Source organism: Hemitrygon akajei, chromosome 22, assembly GCF_048418815.1.
Source record: "Hemitrygon akajei chromosome 22, sHemAka1.3, whole genome shotgun sequence".
NCBI lineage: Eukaryota > Metazoa > Chordata > Chondrichthyes > Myliobatiformes > Dasyatidae > Hemitrygon > Hemitrygon akajei.
The window spans coordinates 831,602-855,248 of record NC_133145.1 but is presented as its reverse complement, the minus strand read 5'-3'; the positions used below and the strand labels follow the sequence as shown (position 1 = coordinate 855,248).

The 23,647-nt window shown below is 41.7% G+C and overlaps 1 protein-coding gene across 4 annotated transcripts in view; it reads right to left on the bottom strand.

Moving 5' to 3' along the window:
- Positions 1–2,471: 2,471 nt before the first annotated feature.
- The window catches only part of LOC140714929 (cerebellar degeneration-related protein 2-like), a 126,193-nt gene continuing 105,017 nt past the window's right edge, over positions 2,472–23,647 (bottom strand). For all 4 annotated transcript variants that reach the window (XM_073026600.1, XM_073026602.1, XM_073026601.1 and 1 more), the window contains 4 exons: positions 10,041–10,100; positions 6,091–6,173; positions 3,391–3,560; positions 2,472–2,820 (listed from right to left, as the gene is read on the bottom strand). In XM_073026600.1, coding sequence (XP_072882701.1) covers positions 2,736–2,820; positions 3,391–3,560; positions 6,091–6,173; positions 10,041–10,100 — 398 coding nt within the window. In that variant the 3' untranslated portion in view covers positions 2,472–2,735. The remainder of the gene's footprint in view (positions 2,821–3,390; positions 3,561–6,090; positions 6,174–10,040; positions 10,101–23,647) is intronic.

The window sequence follows — 23,647 nt, the reverse complement described above, 5'->3', positions numbered from 1 at the left end:
GTAATATGCCAATCCTCCTGCACCATCCCCATTTCTAATGACATTTGAAATATTTCTGTCAGAGCCCCTGCTATTTCTACACTAACTTCCCTCAAGGTCCTAGGGAATATCCTGTCAGGACCTGGAAATTTATCCACTTTTATATTCCTTAAAAGCGCCAGTACTTCCTCCTCTTTAATCATCATAGTTTCCATAATTTCCCTACTTGTTCCCCTTACCTTACACAATTCAATATCCTTCTCCTTAGTGAATACCGAAGAAAAGAAATTGTTCAAAATCTCCCCCATCTCTTTTGGCTCCACACATAGCTGTCCACTCTGATTCTCTAAGGGACCAATTTTATCCCTCACTATCCTTTTGCTATTAATATAACTGTAGAAACTCTTTGGATTTATTTTCATCTTACTTGCCAAAGCAACCTCGTATCTTCTTTTAGCTTTTCTAATTTCTTTAAGATTCTTCTTACATTCTTTATATTCCTTCATTTCACTTCATTTACTTCATGCTGCCTATATTTATTGTAGATATCTCTCTTTTTCCTAACCAAGTTTCCAATATCCCTTGAAAACCATGGCTCTCTCAAACTTTTAACCTTTCCTTTCAACCTAACAGGAACATAAAGATTCAGTACCCTCAAAATTTCACCTTTAAATGACTGCCATTTCTCTATTACATCCTTTCCATAACACAAATTGCCCCAATCCACTCCTTCTAAATCCTTTCGCATCTCCTCAAAGTTAGCCTTCCTCCAATCAAAAATCTCAACCCTGGGTCCAGTCCTATCCTTCTCCATAATTATATTGAAACTAATGGCATTGTGATCACTGGACCCGAAGTGCTTCCCAACACATACCTCTGTCACCTGACCTATTTCATTCCCTAACAGAAGATTCCCTTCTCTAGTTGGTACCTCTATGTATTGCTGCAAAAAACTATCCTGCACACATTTTACAAACTCCAAACCATCCAGCCCTTTTACAGTATGGGCTTCCCAGTCTATGTGTGGAAAATTAAAATCTCCCACAATCACAACCCTGTGCTTACTACAAATATCTGCTATCTCCTTGCAAATTTGCTCCTCCAATTCTCGCTCCCCATTAGGTGGTCTATAATACACCCCTATAAGTGTTACTACACCTTTTCCATTCCTCAATTCCACCCAAATATCCTCCCTAGACGAGCCCTCTAATCTATCCTGCCAGAGCACCGCTGTAATATTTTCTCTGACAAGCAACGCAACACCTCCCCCTCTTGTCCCTCCGATTCTATCACACCTGAAGCAACGAACTCCAAGAATATTTAGTTGTCAATCACACCCCTCCTGCAACCATGTTTCACTAATAGCTACAACATCATATTTCCAGGTATCAATCCATGCTCTAAGCTCATCCACCTTTCTTACAATGCTCCTAGCATTAAAATAAATTCATTTAAGAAATTCTCCACCTCTTACTCTCTGTTTATCTCTAACAGTACAAAGAACTTTCCTGGCTTCTTCTTCTTCCTTCTCCCATACATCTGTTCCTACACTCTGGTTCCACTCCCCCCTCGTATCTAGTTTAAATCCACTGGAGCCTCTCTAGCAAACCTACCTGCAAGAATATTTGTCCCCCTCCAGTTCAGATGTAAACCGTCCCGTTGGAACAGGTCCCACCTTCCCTGGAAAACTGCCCAATTATCTATAAATCTGAAGCCCTCCCTCCCCCTGCACCATGTCTTCAGCCACGTGTTGATCTGCACTATCTTACTATTTCTAAACCCACCTGCACATGACACTGGTGGCAATCCTGAGATTGCTATCCTGTAGGTCCTGTCCATTAACTTGGCACCTAGCTCCCTATACTCACCTTTCAGGACCTCCTCACTCTTCCTACCCACATCATTGGTCCCTACATGGACCACGACATCCGGCTGCTCACCCTCCCTCTTAAGAATACTAAGAACTTGATCCAAGATATCGTGGACCCTGGCACCAGGGAGGCAACAGACCATCCGGGATTCTTGATCCCTTCCACAGAACCTCCTATCTGTCCCCCTAACTAACGAATCCCCTATCACTACTGCTCTCCTCTTTTCCCTCCCTTTTTGTTTAGGGAATATTTGTTCAGGGAATAATGACAAGAAAAAATAGTTTGTACATGCTCAAGCAACGAGTGCTGGAGAGAAAACTTCCAGGTTTTCCCAGTCTGTGGTTGGTTGAATCCGCGGATAAGGAGGGCCGACTGTATTACATTTTCTTATTTTATACCTCTGTTTTAATATGTAACATTATTATTTTATTAACATTACCCTTTTGAGGTGTACCTTAATGGTCCTTGAATTCTTTCTTCTTCACCTGAAGCAACTCAACCTTTTTGAATGATCACATTCCCTTTGCTACGCATCCTTCCGAGGACCTTTCCTGCTATAACACTGGATTTCAGTGGTGTAAAAGTGTGGTGCATCTGATGGCAGTGCTGAAAGGAAGCATCTTTAGCAGTATCAAGTACACCCTTTAATAGCAAGTTCTCACATTCCACATAGATGAATGTTAACTCTGATGCAGAAACAATACACTGGAAGTGTCAATGAGTTCTCACAGTTAGGAATATCTTAAATCACAAGAGGTCCTTCAAACAAGGGGCTTACAATAACTTAATTCATTTTTGGCTTGTATGAAACAAACAAGGAGGAAGAGCTAACCCTTGCTGACAATTCCCAGTTGTGGTGCAGACAGTTGTTCCACTTGGATCTCATCAGTCTATCTCCACCCGCCGTTCCCGTTTGATGTTGGACTGGATCCTCTTCTGTCGCAGCCGTTCACGGTGCATGTTCTCCACCCTGGAATTTCCATGACTCATCAGCACTGCCTCAGTATAAACCATCAAACTTTTCCAATCTGAACCTTACAAACATTCCATTACTGAACAGGATAGAACAGCGAGTCAGAGTTGATCACTCCAGTATGGGCAATAATGTGGGGCTCAGTCCTCTCCTTTGCCAAATGTGTGATCAGCAATGGGGACTGGCTGTTATTTCATTTGTCAACATCACCCACCGAGCAACGTTTGTGCTGAATGAGACAGATTAGCTGTTGTTATGTTGTGTGGTGGGGCAAAATATCCCTCTGAAAGAGCAGCCCTGTGATTACTTCTCTTTTAAACTTACACCCTTCATCAAAACTGTAAACTGGTGTAATATTTAGCATGCAACCCACACAAAATAGCACTAATTTTAGCCAAGACTTAGAAGATTGCCACTGCTGCTGCTTGAAATAATGTTGAGAAGGCAAACAGGGCCTTGGTTATATTCCTACCATGCCCTCAGCCCACACCCACCCAGTAGCTGCCCCCAAACCCCCCTACACGCACTCACACACACATTCCACCTTCCCTTGCTCTGAAACCTTACCGCATCCGTCTACTCTCAGCTGCTTCTTTGGACTGTTGCTTTGGTGGCTCACACACTGCCGTCACAATATTCTGGATCTTCTGCAGACAGTCAGCCAGGTTCCTCATCTGGTACCTGCTGATCTCTGAGGTAACAATCAGCTGCCCTGCACGATTAATTCGGTTCTGGTGCTACGAGGGAGAGGGGAGCAGAGGGGGTGGGGGGGAAGTGAGGGGGAAGAGAGTAAGGGGATTGGGAGAAGACCTTAGATACAAACCTCAGTATTACTACATCAGGAAAGGTTGCATTGTGATATGGCAGATCTAAAATCAAGCACGATAGCAACAGATGTCCCACCCAGTGCACACTGAAGGCACTCCTGAGAAAGGCTGTAGCTTCAATCCCTTACTCTTTCTCAGTAATTGTGCACATATTTCCTGTACTTATCTCATGCCCTTCTGTAACAAAATAGTACAGGGATCTGGAAATACAAATCCATAATTCGTTGAAAATAGTGCCAGAGTTAGATAGGGTCATGGAACCATAGAACACAACAGCACAGTACAGGCCCTTCAGCCCTCCATGTTGTGCTGACCCACATAATCCTTAAAAAAAAGTACTAAACCCACACTACCTCATAACCCTCCTTCTTTCTTTCATCCATGTGCCTGTCCAAGAGGCTCTTAAATACCCCTATTTTAGCCTCCACCACCATCCCTGGCAAGTCATTCCAGGCAGTCACAACCCTCTGTAAAAAACTTACCCCTGATGTCTCCCCTAAACTTCCCTCCCTTAATTTTGTACATATGCCCTCTGGAGTTTGCCATTGGTGCCCTGGGAAACAGGTACTGGCTATCCACCCTATCTATGCCTCTCATAATCTTGTAGACCTCTATCAAGTCCCCTCTCATTCTTCTACGCTACAAAGAGAAAAGTCCCAGCTCTGCTAACCTTGCTTCATATGACTTGTTCTCCAATCCAGGCAACATCCTGGTAAATCTCCTCTGCACCCTCTCCATAGCTTCCACATCCTTCCTATAATGAGGTGACCAGAACTGAACACAATATTCTAAGTGCGGTCTCACCAGAGATTTGTAGAGTTGCAACATGACCTCTCTACTCTTGAACTCAATCCCCCTGATAAAGAAGCCTAGCATCCCATGGGCCTTCTTAACTACCCTATCAACCTGTGCAGCGACCTTGACGGATGTATGGATTTGAACCCCAAGGTCCCTTTGTTCATCCACACTCTTAAGTAACTGACCATTAATCCTGTACTCAGTCTTCTGGTTTGTCCTTCCAAAATGCATCACCTCACACTTGTCCGGATTGAACTCCATCTGCCATTTTTCTGCCCAACTCTGCAGCCTGTCTATATCCTCTTGTAACCTTCGACAGCTACAGCTCCATCCACAACTCCTCCAATCTTTGTGTCATCTGCAAACTTACTCACCCATCCTTCCGCTTCTACATCCAGGTCATTTATAAAAATCACAAATAGCAGGGGTCCCAGGACAGATCCCTGCGACACTCTACTAGTCACCGACCTCCAGGCAGAATACTTTCCTTCCACAACTACCCTCTGCTTTCTTCCTTTAAGCCAATTTTTTAATCCAAACAGCCAAGGTTCCACTTATCCCATGCCTCATGACTTTGGACCTTGTCAAATACTTTGCTAAAGTCCATGTAGACCACACCCACTGCCCTACCCTCATCAATTTCTTTTGTTACCTCTTCAAAAAACTCAATCAGGCTTGTGAGGCACGATCTTCCCTTCACAAAAAGAAAGCTTTTAGCACATTTGACTTCATAGACATAGGTTCAATTTTTGCTGATGCCTGTAAGTTGTTTGTACGTTTACCCCAAGACTGCTTGGGTTTCCTCTGGGTGTGCCAGTTTTCTCTCACAGTCCAAACTCATACCATTTGGTAGGTTAATTGGTAATTGTAAATTGTCCTGTGATCAGGCTAGGGTTAAATCGAGGGTTGCTGTGTGGCGTGGCTTGAAGGACCTATTCCGCGCTGTATCTCAATCAATAAAATAAAATTACTGAATACAGGAGTTGCAATGTTATATAGAAGTTCTGTAAGACAATTGTGAGGCCCAATTTGGAGAATTGTGTGTAATTCTGGACACCAATCTACAGGAAGGATGAGAGCAGATAGATGATGTATTAGCAAAAGCAATGCTCAGAGCAGAAAGGTCTTCTGATGTGGAAGGGGCAAGACCAAGCTTGCCAGAAGTAAACAGTTTAAACTGCAGAGGGTTCAGACTCTAGACTGACTGACAGTAACCTTAACTCTGGATAAAAGTCAAAGACGGTGAACCCACAGCCTTTTGGGGAGAAAGTTTTTAAAAAACACAACTCAAATTTGGAAGAACTGACAAGGAAAAAGTTTTACCTGACCCCAGAGAAAGTGCCAAAATCGTTCTTCCAACCCCCAGCCCAGAGCAGCCTGTCACACTATACCCTGATTTAACCCTAACGAGAGCACCAGCGTCACTCACAAACGCCAAGGTGAATGTGCAGAAAGCATCATGTCAAACACTCTTGTGGGGAGAATCAAGAACAGAATATCCTCCTCCTACCTCCAACTGTTGTGAGAGCTGTACCCCTCCCAATAACAGTTTTATTGTAAAGGATGAGTTGCAGCTTGAGGAAAGGGTTGAGGCCAGGGTAAGAGAATGTAATGGTGCTGCTGGCCTGAACAGAGAACTCACCTTGGCGATAATAGCATTGCGCACGTCTTTTGAGAGCCATTCTGCAGTTGCCACATGAAATCTCACTTCTGCTTTCGTGTTTACTAGTGGAACCAAAAGCACACCACAAATATCAGGGTAGTGTTAAAACACTCAGTCACCTCATATATTAAACACAGCTTCCAATGTAGCTCCCACCCCCTCAGGCACCCTTCCCCTGCTGACTACACCAGGGCTCTGCACAGATCCAGCCTGACCATTCTCAACTGAGGCCATCTAGGTCCTGCACATGAAATGCCATTGGATCATAGTCAATTCTCATCAGTGAGGGTCTCTGAAACACCAAATGTAATAAACGTAATCAACTAGAGATCAAGCTCATGCTCATAAACCAACAAACACTGGTGTCCAGACTAATGCAGCAGTCCAAGAATTAAAAACAATCACAGTGTTTTTGGTCTGAACTATCATTTGGTAGTTACCACATAACTGAATGGTTAAAGACCTGCAAAGTCCTTTGTGAATGGGAAGAAAATGTTAAGAATATATTAAGATAAATCCCTAGGGCAGATATCTATCTATCTCAGGATGTTAATTGAAACAAGGATCTTTTTGGATAATTTTGCTTCTATATTAATTACATGTGGGGTACCTGAAGTCTGAATGTCTAATATTGTCCTTTAAGAATGGCTGTAGGGATGTCAGGTAACCATAATCTAGTGAGCCTTACGTCAGGGAAATTTTTGAGAAATTTCTCAGGGATGGGATTTATGTAAAGACAGGGGCTGATCAGGGATAGTCAGTGTGGCTTTGCATGGGAAAATTTGAAGGGGTAATTAAGACAAGGGAGAAGGCATTTAGAAATGAGATAGATCAGCTGGCTGAGTAGTGTCACAACAACAATCTCATATTCATTATCAGCAGAACCAAGGAAATATTTATGGACTTTAAGAAGGGGAAGTCAGAACACAAACCAGCCCTCCATGAGGGGTCAACAATGGAAAGGATCATGTTCCTGGGTGTCAATACCTCAGAGGATTTGTTCTGGGCCCAAAACATTGAAGCAATCATTAAGGCAACACACCAGGAGTTTGAGAAGGTTCAACATGTCACCAAAGAATCGTACAAATTTTTACAAATGTACGGAGGAGAGCATTCTGACTGGTCACATTACAGTTGGTATGGAGCCTCGAATGCATGGGATTGCAAGAGGCTGTAGAGAGTTGTAGACTCAGCCAATCCCATCATAGGCACAACCCTCCTCACCATCAAAGGCATCTCCAACAGGTAATACCTCAAGAAGACAACACAAATCAGTAAGGATTGTCAGTACCGTGCATGTGCCCTTTCCTCGTTACTACTATTGGGAAGGAGATATAGAAGTCTGTAGACCCACACTCAATGATTTAGGAGCAGTGTTTTCCCCTCCAACATTAGTTTTCTGAATGGTCCATGAACACTACCTCATTGTTCTATTTTTTTTACACTATTTATTTTGGTAATTTATAGCCTTTGCACTGAACCGCTGTTGTAAAACAACAAATTTTACAGTGATAACTTGATTCTGATTAAGTCAGGACAGCAGACATTGTCTAAATTAGTGGTCGCCAACCCGTCGATCGCGATCGACTGGTCGATCTTTGAGACTTTCCCAGCAGATGCCGAAAAAAGAAATGAAAAGTACCGTAGATGTCGGATTATAAGCCACTACTTTTTTCCCACATTTTGAACAGCTTTGAACACTGCAGCCTTTACTACGGTGCGGCTAATGCATGATTTTTTTTCATGCCGCCAAAAACATTTTGCCTCGTAACAGTAGACCAATAAAATTGATGAGTAGTTCACAGAGGTCCAATAAAATTGTACGATAAATCAAGCGCACTTTCACAATTAAATTATTGTAAATCAGTCATTTGTACTCACCCTCATCAACATGGAAAACACTCGAAGAAAAGCATTGTGCTGCCTTTATGGCAGTTATTTAGTTTATAATATTTTCGCTTAGTAATTCATTTGTTAGTTAAAGTTAGAAGTGTTTTAACTATATTTGTTTTCTGTACTACATCGCGGGATGCTATGATGTCACACCCGGTTTCGCCGCGTCTTGTGGGAAAAATGCCGGTTTGCGATAAACGGGAAGGCGGGGGGCGAGCGGCGGAGCCAAAACGCTGCTTTTAAGTTAAAGGCGATCAATAACTTTTCCTGGTAGGCTGCAGTATATATATTTTTTACCAGTCGTTAGGAGATATTGGAATGTTGTTCAGTAAAAAAGTATACGCAACGTATATTTAAAAGTAGCCGCGTTACAGGCACGGTTCGAAAAAAAGCATTTGCAATATGTATTTGTTTATGTTACCATATGGATTTAATTAAAAGTTAAAAAATCCTCACGTGTAATATCTTTCTGTGTAAATATCTCATATTACAACGTGGGACACCTGCGGCTGAAAATCCGGTGCGGCTTGTACAAGTACAAAATTGATTTTATTTCTAAAATTAGAGCCAGCGGCTTTTAATCAGGTGCGCTCTGTAGTGCGAAATCTACGGTAAATACACAAATACTGTTGAGAGATTGTTTCCGGGTTACGGGGTTTTAGTTCCGTTCTTTCTGCCCAGTGCGCATGTGTGTAGCTCCCCCACCACTTACTACACAGTGTACTTCAGTGGTCCCCAACCACCGAGGAAACGATATGATTTGTCGATATGAAACGATATGAGTCAGCTGCACCTTTCCACATTCCCTGTCACGCCTACTGTTGAACTTGAACGCACGCGAGGTCATCAGTTGCCTAAATGCAGTGATACCCTTGCACCAGGGATCACTGGTTGGCCTTGGGCAGCTGGTGGGAAATGCCATTGCTACTGGCCTGGAGAGCAGAAAGATGTGCGCTGCCTCTAAACCTGTTCACCACACTGAATATTCGTGGGGAACCCGGTGCTAAAATATTCGCAGATGACCTAATTCGGACTCTGGGCTTCGTAAGTACCAGAGCAGCTACTTACTTCGCTGCGATCTACTGAAAGTCATCCCTCGAGACAAGCTTTTGTCGGCCGATAGATCCTACAGGGGGGGGGGGGGGGCGGGCGTGCGTTTTGTCACACTCCTCGTTCCGTCAGTCGCTCTCTCCGGACTGTGACTGCCGTGGCTCTAGCACGGGGACCTCCGGCCCTGACCTCGTCCTCTCAGCCCACCAACGACCAGCTGCACCTGGCCAAGGCGTCTGGCGGGCAGGAGGCTGGAGTTCGGGCCCAGAGGCTGTCTAATGAGGCAATGAAGCACTCAAAACTGTTTCGGTACCTTGAGTGCAAGCACCCTGCAATTAAAGACAAACCCGTTGAGTTTTTTCAGCAGAAAAAACGTGAGCAAGCGGGACAGAAGCTATGTGCTGAGAGCCATGTAAATTGCGGAATAGACTGGCCATAAGGAACCCCCTTTGAGTATTGTTGTATTCCAGTCGTGTTTAACACCAACACCCCCCTCCCCTCTGTTGGCCGGTCTGCAAGAATATTGTCAATACTAAACCGGTCCGCGGTGCAAAAAAAGGGTGGTGACCCCTGGTGTACATACATTATTTCTACTTCCGGGTTGTGGGGTTTTACTTCTTGTCTTTTCGTTTGTGTGTAACTATTCGATTTGGGGTCGATCTTGCCTTTAACTAAGGTCAAAGTAGGGGATCTTGGGCTTAAAAGGGTTGGTGACCACTTGTTTAAATCAAGAGTTCCCAACCTACCATTAGCCAAGGGGTCCGTGGATACAGATCAGATGGAAAGTTGGGCAGATACTTCAAATGGAAATTAATCCAAACAAGTGCTCAAGAGATATTCAGCACAGGGAAAAGGTGGTAAAAGAGGCAATATGTTTTCAGCAAGGGTTAGAAGGTAGGTTTAAAAAAAAGAGGTAAAGGTGGGATGAAGCAACAGTGGGAGGTGGTACAGCAAAAAAAAAGTTATGCAACAACTGCCTTCCTTACCTTTGTTGACGTTCTGTCCCCCAGGCCCACTGCTCCGACAGTATGTCACTGTGAGACGGTCTGAGGACAGCACAAAACAGTAGTCACAACTTGAACCATTCCCAGAGACTCCTCTACTCACACCACACTTATTTGTGATTGCTAGCAAGGCCAGAGTTTATTGCCCTTGAGTAGTATACACACCTTCTTGAATACTGTGAGACAGTCCTCATAAAGAAGTGCTGTTGGGAAGCAGTTTAGGATTTAATAGTAGTAAATTAATGGATTAGAGACCCAAATTAACAATACTAAAACCCGAGTTCAAACCTCACCATGCCAGCTGTGGACTTTAATTCAGTTAACAATTTGGAATTATTAAAAAAAAAGTCAATGCAATGACAACAAATAAAATTACCCAATCATTGTAAGATGTACATGGTTTACTTATGGGAGGTAGTCTGCCCTATCAGTCTGACCCACGATGTGACACAGAACCCTGCTTGTAGCTGACTCAAAGACCCTCTCAGTTCAAGGAACAAGTGATAACATGGGCCCTCACAAGGCACAGACCACAAAAAGATTCTTTAAGAAATCGAATTCAGCAACATTAAGGGAACAGGGAAGCTTTGGAGATATGCAGAAGAATGATGATGCATATACTGAATTAATAATTAAATCAATCCCTTCAGCTTACATAATATCCCTATTCCTCCATTTTCTACACAGTGATCAACTATCTAAGAGCCTCTTGAAAACTTCCATCATTATCTGCCTCTACCACCACCTCAAACAGTGCATTCCAGACACCCAGCACTGTATAAAACGTGCCCCACTCATTTCCTTTGAACTTGCCTCTCACCTTAAATGCATACACTCTGGTTTTAGATATTTGTACCCTGGCAAAAATATATTGGCTATCATAATATTATACACCTCTATAAGCAAAGATTAGTTAGAATTGATGAATTAGTCAGAATTTTTCTCCCGGGGTAGAAATGTCATGCACTGAAAGTCATACTTAAGGTGGGGGGTGGGAATGTGAGACTATGTAAAACTGCGTATTCTTCTAAAATACACATGCAGGAGAAGTAGAAGCAAGTATGATAGCAATGTGTAAGAGACAGTTGAACAGGCAAGGAATGGAAGGGTATTGACCATAGGTAGGCAGATGGTAATATGGTCTGCATAGAAGTGGTGTGTGGAAGGTGTGCTGTTGTATTCTATCAGGATGGTGTGTTGGTAGGAACTTGTAAATGATGGTTCTTCCTGGTGGTCTTGACTCTAAGTTCTGTTCATTTGGACTATGTAAAGTATTTAGTACTGTACGCATGCACACTCTCCCCATTATAGATGTGCGTGCATGTGGAGGGAGAGGAATTACGTGATGTAAAGGTGGCAGCCCTTGGGTATTGAAGGGAGACGTTGAAAATAAAGTTGTTTAAACAAAAGAAAAACATGTCCTTGTTGTCTGGGCGTTAACAGTGGTAGCGGAGTATGGTTTCCAATTGTACGATCCTGCCTACATTTGATGAAAGCTGGAAAAATGAAATTGGAATATGGACTCATGTTACAGAACTGGAGAAGACAAAGCAAGCCCTGGATGTTGTGTTGTCACTTTCGAGAAGATCGAGAGAGACTGCGATGGGAATTTCGGTGGAAGACCTGAACAACGATGATGATATGAATACTCTAATAAATACACTTGACTCTTTTTGATGGAAGGATTGGATTTATGAGGCATATTCAAACTTTGCCAAAATTTATAAAAATATGATTGATTATATTATTGATTTTGAATAAAAGTACACTTGCATGCGCAAATACAAAATGGAACTTCCTGATGCGTTATTAGCTTTTAAATTGTTAAAAACTGCATATATAGACATAAAGGGCAGAAAGCTAGTGTTAACTGCTGCACAGAACTTATATCTGCATCTATGAAATCAGCACTGAAGAGCATTTTTGGAGAAAAGGCCGCTAAGACAACAGTTGGAATTAGTTTGAGTCAGGTAATGGCATACTTCACTGAGCAGAAACAAGGATATAGCAAGCATAGGTTCCAGAGTGACCAGACAAGGGTACCATTACCTGGCACAAATCCAATAAACAAGTATGGTAGCAGATCAAAATGTGTGGTATGTCAAAAGTATTTACCATCAGGCAAAAAACTGTCCGCACTGAACCAAACAAGTTGGGCTAACTGAAGAAAATAACAAATCTGAAAATATTGAAGAGTGGCATATCACATTGTTTGTGAAGAAATCACTTACTAAGGTAGAAACACCCAAGGCAGAGATTTTGATGATAAGATCTCCAGGATCTGCTGTCATTGATACGGCATGCACACGTACAATGTTCTAAAGAAAAATAACTTGAAAGCTATGTAAGTGAACTAAAGCAGAATCAAGTTCAGAAACTGGTGAACGTGGGTACACCCAGCAACAAAGCATTCAAATTTGGAGATGGGAAGATTGTACATTCCACTAAAAGAGTGAAAATTCCTGCAAGCATAGGGCAGACATTGAAACAGGTAGTACCAAAAACCATTCCATTACTCTTGAGTACATCTTCCCTAAAGAAAGCAGTAGGACTGGATATGGAGAATGACCAAGTAAAGATGTTTCAACAATCGGTGTCTCTTGAGCTCACCAGCTCTCGACATGACTGTGTGAACACTTTAAATAAAGACACTACTGAGAACCAATGTGAGAATGAAGAACTGTCACACAAAACATGACCATAGATGAGAAATGCAAAGTGTTTCTCAAATTTCATAAGCAGTTTGGACATGCTTCAATTGAGAGACTTCAGAAACTGCTCATAAGTTCAGGAAGCAAAGATGCAGATTATTTTTCCATTTTAAAGCAGATAACTGACAACTGTGAGACATGACTGAAGTTTGGAAAGCCCAAGCCCAAGCCAGCGGTTGGCCTGTCACTAGAATCTGAATACAATGAAACTGTAGCTGTAGACCTACATGTGTGTGGTATCTCCAAATCATTGATGAGTTCATACGTTTCAGTGCTGATAGTGTTGTAATTACAAAGAGACCCTCAGAGAGAGAGTAAAAAGCTCCATCCATTCCTGGACAAGTGTGCATGGCCCAACTTGGAAATTATTCAGCAATAATGGTGGTGAATTTAATAATGATGAAGTCGAAAATATGGCAGAGAACTTTAACATTGAAACAAAGACAACAACAGCATATAGGCCTTGGACTCTTGGAGTGACACAATTAAATATTTACTGAAATAATGCTAAAGGTAAAAAAAGCAATGGCTGTGAATGGAACATAGCCCTGGACTGGGCCCTTATGGTGAAGAATACCATGCACAATGTACATAGCTATAGCCCGTATCAACTTGTGTTTGGCCTGAATTTGAATGTTCCCTCTGTACTGGTTGACAGACAACCTGTTTTAGAGGGCACTACAAGGAGGGAGTGGGTTGGGAAACATATTTCAGCACTGCATGCATCAAGGGAGGCTTTCACTGAAGCAGAGTGTTCAGAGAATTTGAAGAGCACTGTGAACACAGGTCCGTCCTACAAATGACAAATATGACACAGGGGACAAAGTGTATTACAAAAGAGCAGAGTGTGCAGAACAGAGATGCCCTGGAGTTGTCATTGGTCAGGATGGTAATGTGGTATTTGTGAGACATGGAGGTACATATGTGAGAGTGCACTATTCCAAACTACATAAAGCACAAACTGAAGACCATCAGAACTCCATGGAGAATAATGCAAAAAATGAAAAGCACTTACCTGGCACACGGTCACATAGCACAGAAAGGGATGAGGAAAGTGCAGCTAAGGACCCAACAGAGTTGCTCAACAGTGACACAGGCAGTGTGAGAACTCAACACACTTACCAGAACAGAAATGATCACAAATCCAAAGACAACATGGAAGTTTCAAGACAAACCGTGAGATATGTAGACCAAATCTCTAGTATCTCATACAAAGCTGAAGTCTTAGGACAAGCAGGCAAAGCCAGTGGGAGAAACAAAAGCTGGTACAACTCGAATTACCCACAGCTGCTGACACTGTAGGGTCAGCTGACATGTCATGTACAGACACACTTCATATGGAATCAAGCATAGATCAGACTGGACCATCTGAGAAACGTCAAGATGAAGATGACCTAGTAACTAAAGTGTTGTTTGAATCTGCAAAACAGGATGAAATCAGAAGCTGGGAGAAATAATGGAGTGTTGGAGGAAACTAGAAACATTGGCCAAAAGACATTGTCTACAAGGTGAATGTGCACTCTGAAAAAATCCTCACAGGAATTATACCGAAAGCATGTCTGGTGGTTAGAGGTTTTGAGGAACTGAACACACTCACCAACACGTGCATCAGAGTCTCCCCAACTACTTCTTTCAGTGATACGTCAAAAGCATCAGCAACCCCTTTGCATGGACATAAAATCTATATTCTTACAGGGAATGGAGCTGTCACGTGACATTTACATTGAACCCCCTCCTGAAGCCAGAAGTGACTCTGTGGAAACTCAAAAAGTATGTGTATGGTCTAGCAGATGCATCACTCTGCTGGTACAAAAATGTCGAAAACAGGTGGAAAGCTATCACAAGTGAATCCAGTTGAATTTTACTGGCAAGATTCTGGATATCGTGTGAATGGTATATTTGCCTGCCACGTAGATGACTTCAGATGGGGAAGCTCACAGAACTTTACAACTTTACAAAACAATTATCCCTCAGCTAAAGTCAGCCTTTCAGTTTGGACTGGAGGAACATGACAGATTCTGCTATGTAGCAATAGACATCCTTGCTGTTGATGGAACAGTACAACTGCACCAGAAGAAAACTACATCAGGAATCTTCAGACAATCCATATGGAGTCCTCACATGCCACACAACGGGATTCATCCCTTAGTGAAGCTGAAGCGGAGTAACTTAGGTCAAAGGAAGGTCAGATTCTATGGGTAGCAAAGTAGAGCAGACCTGACATTGTGGCTGATGCCTGCAACTTGACATCCAGTACAAAAAAAAGTCACAGTACAAATTTTACATGTCTAACAAGATAGTGCATGAAATTCAATCTGAAGTAGTAGTCTTTTTTTAATTACCGTAATTTTCTGAGTTTTTACAATGCAACAAAACAAAAAAAACAATAAGAGGTTTATACAGTGCAAAACATATCAAAGTACAATTCATAACAATTAAGCAAAGCACCCATAGTAGAATCATATAAAGTTAGTTACCACCCAACCCTCCCACTACCCAACTCCAAGCCAACCTTACGATATATAAAAAAGTTAATCAGAACTATATTACCTCAGAGCTGTATTTATAAAAAGGTTTATTGCCTACTACCTCATCTATAATATGATTACACATAAAAAAAACCCATAAATCTTAACCGTAAGAAGCCAGAAGTAATGGATTTAAATGCAAAGAAAAAAAAAGGGAGGGATGCACCCTTAATCTAAACAGGAATATTCAAGAAAAGGTCCCACACCTTTTGGAAATTTATATCTGAATTAGGAAGTGAATAAAGAATCTTTTCAAGGTCTAAGCGGACATAATATCTCTAAGCCATTGAGCATGAGTGGGTGGGGCAGCATCTCTCCACCTAAGGACTGCATGTCTGGCCAATGTACGATGCTTAGTCGGAGTTAAATGTGTGTCAGCTTCTCCCTAAGTACCGAAAAGAGTGAACAAGCCCAGTACATATGAATAAGAGAAGCCTCGCCCCCTTACACTTGTCACAAATGGGACTAATGTCAGGATAAAACCGCAATAATTTAGTTTTAGACATATGAGCCCTATGTACAACCTTAAACTGCAAAAGGCAGTGGCGAGCACACAAATAAGTTGTGTTAACGGACTTAAGAATTGAATCCCAAACCGCATCAGATAAAGAAATATTTAAATCATGCTCCCAGGCAGTTCTAATTTTATCGAAGGGGGCACACCTCAAGATCACTAACTTATCACGAATAGTAGATATTAAACCTTTACCCAATGGATTAATACAAAGACATAGGTCCACAAAGTTTTTCTCAGGCATTTCAGGAAAGTTTGATATTAAAGGGTTAATGAAATGTCTAATTTGAAATTATCTAAAGAAACGAGTATTAGATAGGTTAAACTTTACAGACAGTTGTCGAAAAGTTACAAAACCATTATCTATAAAAAGATCTTCAAAGTGCTTAATGCCCTTTCTGTACCAATCATGAAATGTTGAGTTTTGCACAGAAGGTAGGAAAAGATGATCATGTGAAATAGGACTAGAGAGAGAGAAACCATGAAGGCCATTATATTTTCTAAACTGAGCCCATATTCTCAGAGTATGTCTAATAAGAGGATTAACAATTAGTCTGGGCATGTGACAAGGAAGTGCGGATCTAAGAAGTGCAGAGATGGAGAGATCCTTACTAGAGTTCAACTCCTTTGCCACCCATTTTGGGCAATCAGACTGATTATGAAAGAAGGACCAAAGAATAAGAAAATGAATATTGGCTGCCCAATAATATAAATGAAAATTAGGCAAGGCTGTACCACCTTCCTTTTTAGATTTTTGAAGGTGAGCTTTATTAAATCTGGAACATTTGCCCTTCCATAGATAGGATGAAATAATACAATCCAACGTATCAAAAAAAGCTTTAGAAATAAAAATTGGTAAAGATCGAAATAAGTATAAAAATTTAGGAAGGATATACATTTTAATAACATTAATTCGACCTACCAGAGACATGGACAAGGGTGACCACTGTGTCAAAAACTGTTTTGTAGAATTTAAAAGATTAGCAAAATTTTCTCGAAAAAGATTCTTGAAGTTCCTTGTTACTGTAATACCAAGGTAAGTGAATTGATTATTAACTACTTTAAAAGGGAGGTCATGAAATACTAATGCTTGTGCTTCTCTGTTGATGGGAAGAGTTCGCTCTTGTGTAAATTAAGTTTGTAACCTGAAAGCTGACTAAATTTATTAATAAGTTAAAACATTGGGAGTAAGGAAGTAGTCGGATTTGATATACAAAGTAAAAGATCATTTTAAAATCTTTTTATTAATTATTATTAAAGAGTAACAAAAAAAATACACTGAGTCAATATGTCATTACATACAATAAAGAATTAAATTAGCAAATAACTGATTAACAAAGCTAAGCAATATATCAATAATAATAATAAGAGAAAATAAAGTGTTAAGAATATTTTTTGAAAGAAAAAGAAGGAAAAAAAGAATCCCTACTAAATAAAAAAAAACCCCAACTGAAAAAAAAAACCAAAAAAAAACCATTGGGAGCACAACCCCGGAGCGAGACATCATACAAGTTTCCATAGAAAAAAAAATCTGCCAACTCAAATCCATTAAAAAAAATTGGAAGGAAACCATATTAATTAACTCAAATCAAATGATAGTAGCGGGTGAATGAACCCCACCTTTTCTCAAAATCAAATCCAGGATCGAAAGTTCGACTTCTGATTTTCTCCAAACTAAGGCATAACATCACCTGAGAGAACCATTGTATCAAAGTAGGAGCAGAAACATCTTTCCATTTCAACAAAATAGCCCTTCTGGCCAATAATGTAACAAATGCAATTACATGTTGGTCTGATGGAGAAATACCATGAATATATTGAGGGACTATACCAAATATGTCAATTTATTAGGTTGTAAATTAATTTTTAAAACTTTAGAAATTGTAGAGAAAATAGACTTGCAAAAATGTTTCAGTACAGAACACGATCAAAACATGTGTCAATGTAGCTATCTCAGTTTTACATCTGTCACACTATCAACATTAGAAAACATCTGACAGTCTCTCCTTTGTTAAACAGTAATGATGTACAATTTTAAATTGAATTAGAGAGAGATTGGCACAGATCGAAGAAGAGTTAGCCAACTTCAAAATCCGCAACCAATCTTCTGTTATCAGGGTCATGTTAAGCTCTCTCTCCCAATCTTGCTTAATCTTAAGTGAAGGGTAATTATGCTGTTGTAACAATAAATTATAAATTTTCCCAATAAAACCCTTCACTAAAGGATTCATTTTTAAAATAATATCTAACAGGTCAGAATCTTGTATATATGCAAAATTACTTAAGTTTTTTTGTAAGAAGTGTCTGACCTGAAGATACTGCAGGAAATGTGAATATGAGAGAGAATATTTGGTTACTAATTTCTCAAAAGACATCAATTGTCCATCCTGGGACAGATCCATGAAGGAATAAACCCCTTTATTCCTCCAAAAAAGAAAAGTAGGATCATTTAATGAAGGTTTAAATAAATAATTTCGATAAATTAAACTAAGAAGTTTAAATATTTTAAGATTTAAAAAGTTATGAAACTGGAACCAAATTCATAATGACTGATTAATCACAGGATCTGAATTTAAATTACGGTAGTAATTTTCGCCAGTTGTACAGGTAAAGAAGCTCCTAATAATGAGGTTAAGTGAAACTGTTTCACAGCCTTCAATTCCAAATCAGCCCAAGGCCGTCATTCATCTCTATCAGCCCAATATAACAAAAAACACATATAACATATATTGACAGCCCAATAATACATTCTTAACTCAGGCAAAGCAAGACCTCCATCTTTTTTTAATTTCTGTAAATGATATTTACCAATTCTTGATCTTTTATTATTCCAAACAAAAGATGAAATAATAGTCAACCTGATCGAAAAACTTCTTAGTTAAAAAAATAGGGATATCTTGAAATACATATAAAAATTTTGGCAAAATCATTTTAACTGCATGAATTCGGCCGACTAATGAAGTGTAAGAGGATTCCATCTACAAGATAATTGCTTCATAAAATCCACTGAAGGAACCAAATTAGCTTCATAAAGGTCCTTATAATTTTTAGTAATAGATCATCATCATAGAGACTTTGAGCTCAACAGCCCCCCCTCCAAATCCCTGTCAATTCAGCACAACTTCGAAACGTAATCGCCAATGGCTCTATAGCCAAATCGAAAAGTAAGGGATTTAATGGACACCCTTGCTAGGTGCCACGTTTAAGATTAAAAGGTTGGGACTGCTGAGAATTAGTCAAGACAGAAGCAGTAGGGTGTGAAAATAACAATTTAATCCACGTAATAAAACTTCGTCCAAAATCAAATTTTTCTACAACTGCAAGAAGATAATTCCACTCCACACAATCAAACGTTTTCTCCGCATCTAGAGAAATGACATATTCAGGAATCCTAGCTGAAGGTGAGTATAAGATATTAAATAGACACTGTACATTAAAAAAAAGGGAGATGATTTTTAATAAAACCAGTTTGGTCTTCAGGTATAATCAAAGGTAGAATGTTCTCCAATCTATGGACTAAAACTTTAGTCAAAATTTTAACATCAACATTTAGCAAAGAAATTGGCCTGTATGAGGAACACTCTATTGGATCTTTACCTTTTCTCGCTAAAAGAATGATACATGCCTCATTAAATGATGCTGGAAAGTTACCGTGTTTAAACAAGTCAGTTATAACTAACATTAGTTGAGGTGAAAGCAGTGAGAACAATTTGTGGGCAGAATTGAAAAAGTATGTGCGAGCAAGGAGGCATACAAACCTGACTCAGTTACACCAGTTCTGGCTGGAGGAATGGAACAAAGTTCCAGCAACTCACTGTGAGAAGCTTGTGGAAGGCTACCCAAAATGTTTGACCCAAGTTAAACAATTTAAAGGCAATGCTACCAAATACTAGCAAAGTGTATATAAACTTCTGACCCATTGGGAAAGTGATGCAAGAAATAAAAGCTGAAATAAATAATTCTCTCTACTAGTATTCTGACATTTCACATTCTTAAAATAAAGTAATGATCCTAACTGACCTAAGACAGGGTCTGTTTTCTAGGATTAAATGTCAGGAATTGTGGAAAAACTGAGTTTAAACGTACAGTATTTGGCTAAGGTGTATGTAAACTTCTGACTTCAACTGTATATATTGTGCCAGGAAACCTTCCTGAATATACCTAACAAACTCTACCCCATCTAAACCACTTGCTCTAGGGACATGCCAATCAATAATTGGGAAATTTAAATCTCCTATCACAACAACCCTGTTATTATCGTACTGTTCCAGAATCTGTCTCTTCATCTGCTCCTCAGATGTCCGTTACTATTGTGTGGTTTATAAAAAACACCCAATAGTTATTGACCCCTTCCTGTTTCTAACTTCCATCCACAGAGAATCAGTAGACAATCCCTCCATGACTTCCACCTTTTCTGCAGCTGTGACACTATCTCTGATCAGCAGTGCCATGCCCCCATCTCATTTGCCCCCTTCCCTGTCCTTTAGAAACATCGAAAACCTAGCACTCTAAGTAGCCATTCCTGCCTGAGCCATCCAAGTCTCTGTAATGGCCACAATATCATAGCTCCAAGTACTGATCCACACTCAGTTCATCCGCTTTGTTCATGATACGCCTTGCATTAAAACAGGCACATCTCAAACCATCAGTCTGAGCGCATCCCTTCTCTATCACCTGTCTATCCTCCCTCTCACATTGTTTACAAGCTTTCTCTATTTGTGAGCCAACTGCTCCTTCCTCGATCTCTTCAGTTCAGTTCCCACCACCCCCCACAGAAATTCTCATTTAAACCCTCCCCAATAGCCTTAGCAAACCTCTCTGCCAGGATATTGGTCCCCCTCGGATTCAAGTGCAACCCATTCTTATCATACAGGTCACTTCTGCCCCAAAAGAGGTCCCAATGATCCAGAAATCTGAATCCCTGCCCCCTGCTCCAATCTCTCAGCCATACATTTATCCTCCACCTCACTCTATTCCTATACTCACTGTCGCGTGGCACAGGCAGTAATCCCAAGATTACTACTTTTGTGGTCCTGCTTCTCAGTTTCTTTCCTAACTCCCTGTAGTCTGTTTTCAGGACCTTCACCCTTTTCCTGCCTATGTCGTTGGTACCAAAATGTACCATGACCTCTGGCTGTTCACTTTCCCACTTCAGGATATTGTGGATGCGATCAGAAACATCCCAGACCCTGGCACCTGGGAGGCAAACTACCATTCATGCTTCTTTCCTGCGTCCACAGAATCGCTTGTCTGACCCCCTAACTATAGAGTCCCCTATCACTGCTGCCATCCTCTTCCTTTCCCTACCCTTCTGAGCCACAGGGCCAGACTCTGTGCCAGAGACACTGCTGCTTCCCCTAGGTAGGTGCCCCCCCTCCAATAGTACTCAAACAGGAGTACTTACTGTTAAAGGGGACAGCCACAGGGGTATTCTCTAGTATTTGACTCTTGCCCTTCCCTCTCCTGACCGTTACCCACGTATCTGTCTCCCGAGGCCCTGGTGTGACTACTTGCTTATAGCTCCTCTCTATCACCTCCTCACTTTCCCTGACCAGACAAACGTCATCGAACTGCATCTCCAGTTCCCTAACCCAGTCCCTAAGGAGCTGCAGCTCAATCCACCTTACGCAGATGTGGCCGTCTGGGAGGCTGGACATCCCACATCTGACATCCAGTATAGAACACCAGCCTCACAGACATACTTCCTATTCCTATTCTTCACAAGTAACTTACCTTGCCTCGCCCCTTTATCGCCGAAGCCCTCTACTCTAATACCCGTTCTCTAGAGCTGTCTTCTTTTAAAACTCTTCCCACCAGTCTAACGTGCTGACGTCCACGTGCCTGCGCAGTCGTGCTTCAATCAAACCGCTGAAGAAAAACATAACCTGTGACCTCCTACACTGCCAACCTGAGAAACAGTATGTTACTATGTGGACATGCCGCAGAAGGTGGTACTGGTGAGAACAAGCTATGGAGGTTGGTAGGAAGGAGAAAACAAATTCCAACTGAACAAAAAAGCTAGGTGAGGTGAAGAGGTAGATTTTAGAACTGATAAAAGGTTGAATACTACTGTGCTTTACACAAAGTACACAGCAGATCCTGGGGTCAAAGGAACACGTACAACAAGCTGGAGGAACTCAGCAGGTCAGGCAGCATCCGTGAAAACGAGCAGTCAACGAAGGGTCTCAGCCCGAAACTTTGACTGCTCGTTTCCACGGATGCTGCCTGACCTGCTGAGTTCCTCCAGCTTGTTGTACGTGTTACCGTGCTTTGCATCCTGGTTTGGAGAAATATCTCATTTCTGCATATATTACGTGGTTATATACTTTTTGTTCATGTATATAGTTAAATAACAATAAACTACTTGACTTGATTCTGAATGGTGTTTTCTCTTGTCCACTATAACATGAAATTCCCCTTGATCCTTGATACGTTCCTCAGTTCAGCTCTCTGAACCAACTTGATAGCCATTTCATGTGTCCCGTGCAGCTTGAAGATGAAGCTTCCCTAGACATCAACACAAACTGTTAAGCTTTACTGGCTCCAGCTCTGCCTGATTCTCATGACAGGAGTCTTCTGCTTCAAGATTTCACCAATTTGTATGAATCTCTACAATTTTATCTGTAACACTATCTAAAATTCCAGCACCATGCACAAACATATGTTCGAATTTCATTATGACACAGGAGACCACACGCCCATCCAATCTACACCAGCTCGAACATCTGGACCCTCCTTTCCCCGTCATCCCACCACTCATGGTACCGAACCCAAGTAAGGTAGGACACTACCACTGCCCATGACCTACAAACAGATGTACATACCTATGGGGATATCTGTGCTGGTGCAACCTGGTAACGGTCCATTCTGTCCAACGAAACAAAATGTGGGATACAGTTAGGACAGCCAATGAATACGAGATTAGAAAAAGCAAAGTACTCACTGTTACTCCCCTCAACGAGTCAGAGGCTCAAGGAGAGGAGGGCCAACTGTCGGATAGAATGGCTGAAGTCTGGCACTGACATGGGAGGTGGAGTGTTAACGTACTGTTTAAGAATCATCTGCACCAAAGAAAGTGGACCAAGTGCTGTGAATGTGACTGAGAGCATGGGCGTGCTGGGGAACTTGGTGGGTCGAGCAGTGACCGTGCGGACAGAAGGAGGAAGCCCAGGCCGAACGCCTAAGAGTAAAGATCGACAGAACTGGGTGAGGGGTTTAGGACCCCGCTGGGAAAGCAAAGATTCCGAGCTATGTGTGAGGAAGGGGTATTTACGTGACGGGTGATGGATGAGACGTGAGTGTCGGGGATTCGTACGTGGTAGCCGCGGAGATGCTGATAGTGTTAGTAGCGGCGGCCTGTCTCCACGCTGCCCGACCCATGTAGTGCCCGCAGCTCACACCTGGTCTCTATCGCTGTTCCCGACTTTGCTGTAATCCGCCTTGCCATTCGGGTACAGCAACTCCAAGCTGTAGGCACTGCGATACTGTCGCTGCAGAAGCGCAGTCCGAGACCACAGATCACCGGCTGTAAGCCAAATAAATCGGCAACCGCGCTGCAACATCGCTTCCGCCTCCCACCCGGCCCCAAGGACCTGCACAACATGGCGCCCGCCCGCTCCATCAGACCTCCATAACATGGCTCTCACACGGCACCACAGACCTCCAAAGCATGGCTCCCACCCGGTCCCACGGACCTGCACAACATGGCGCTCGCCCACATCACCCCCCCCCCCCTTCATAATATGACCTCCGAAAAATGGCGAGAGCCTGTTACAACATTCCCGTCCTGAATATCTTTCACAATGTTGGCCTACTCCGGACGAGATTGCCAGCGTC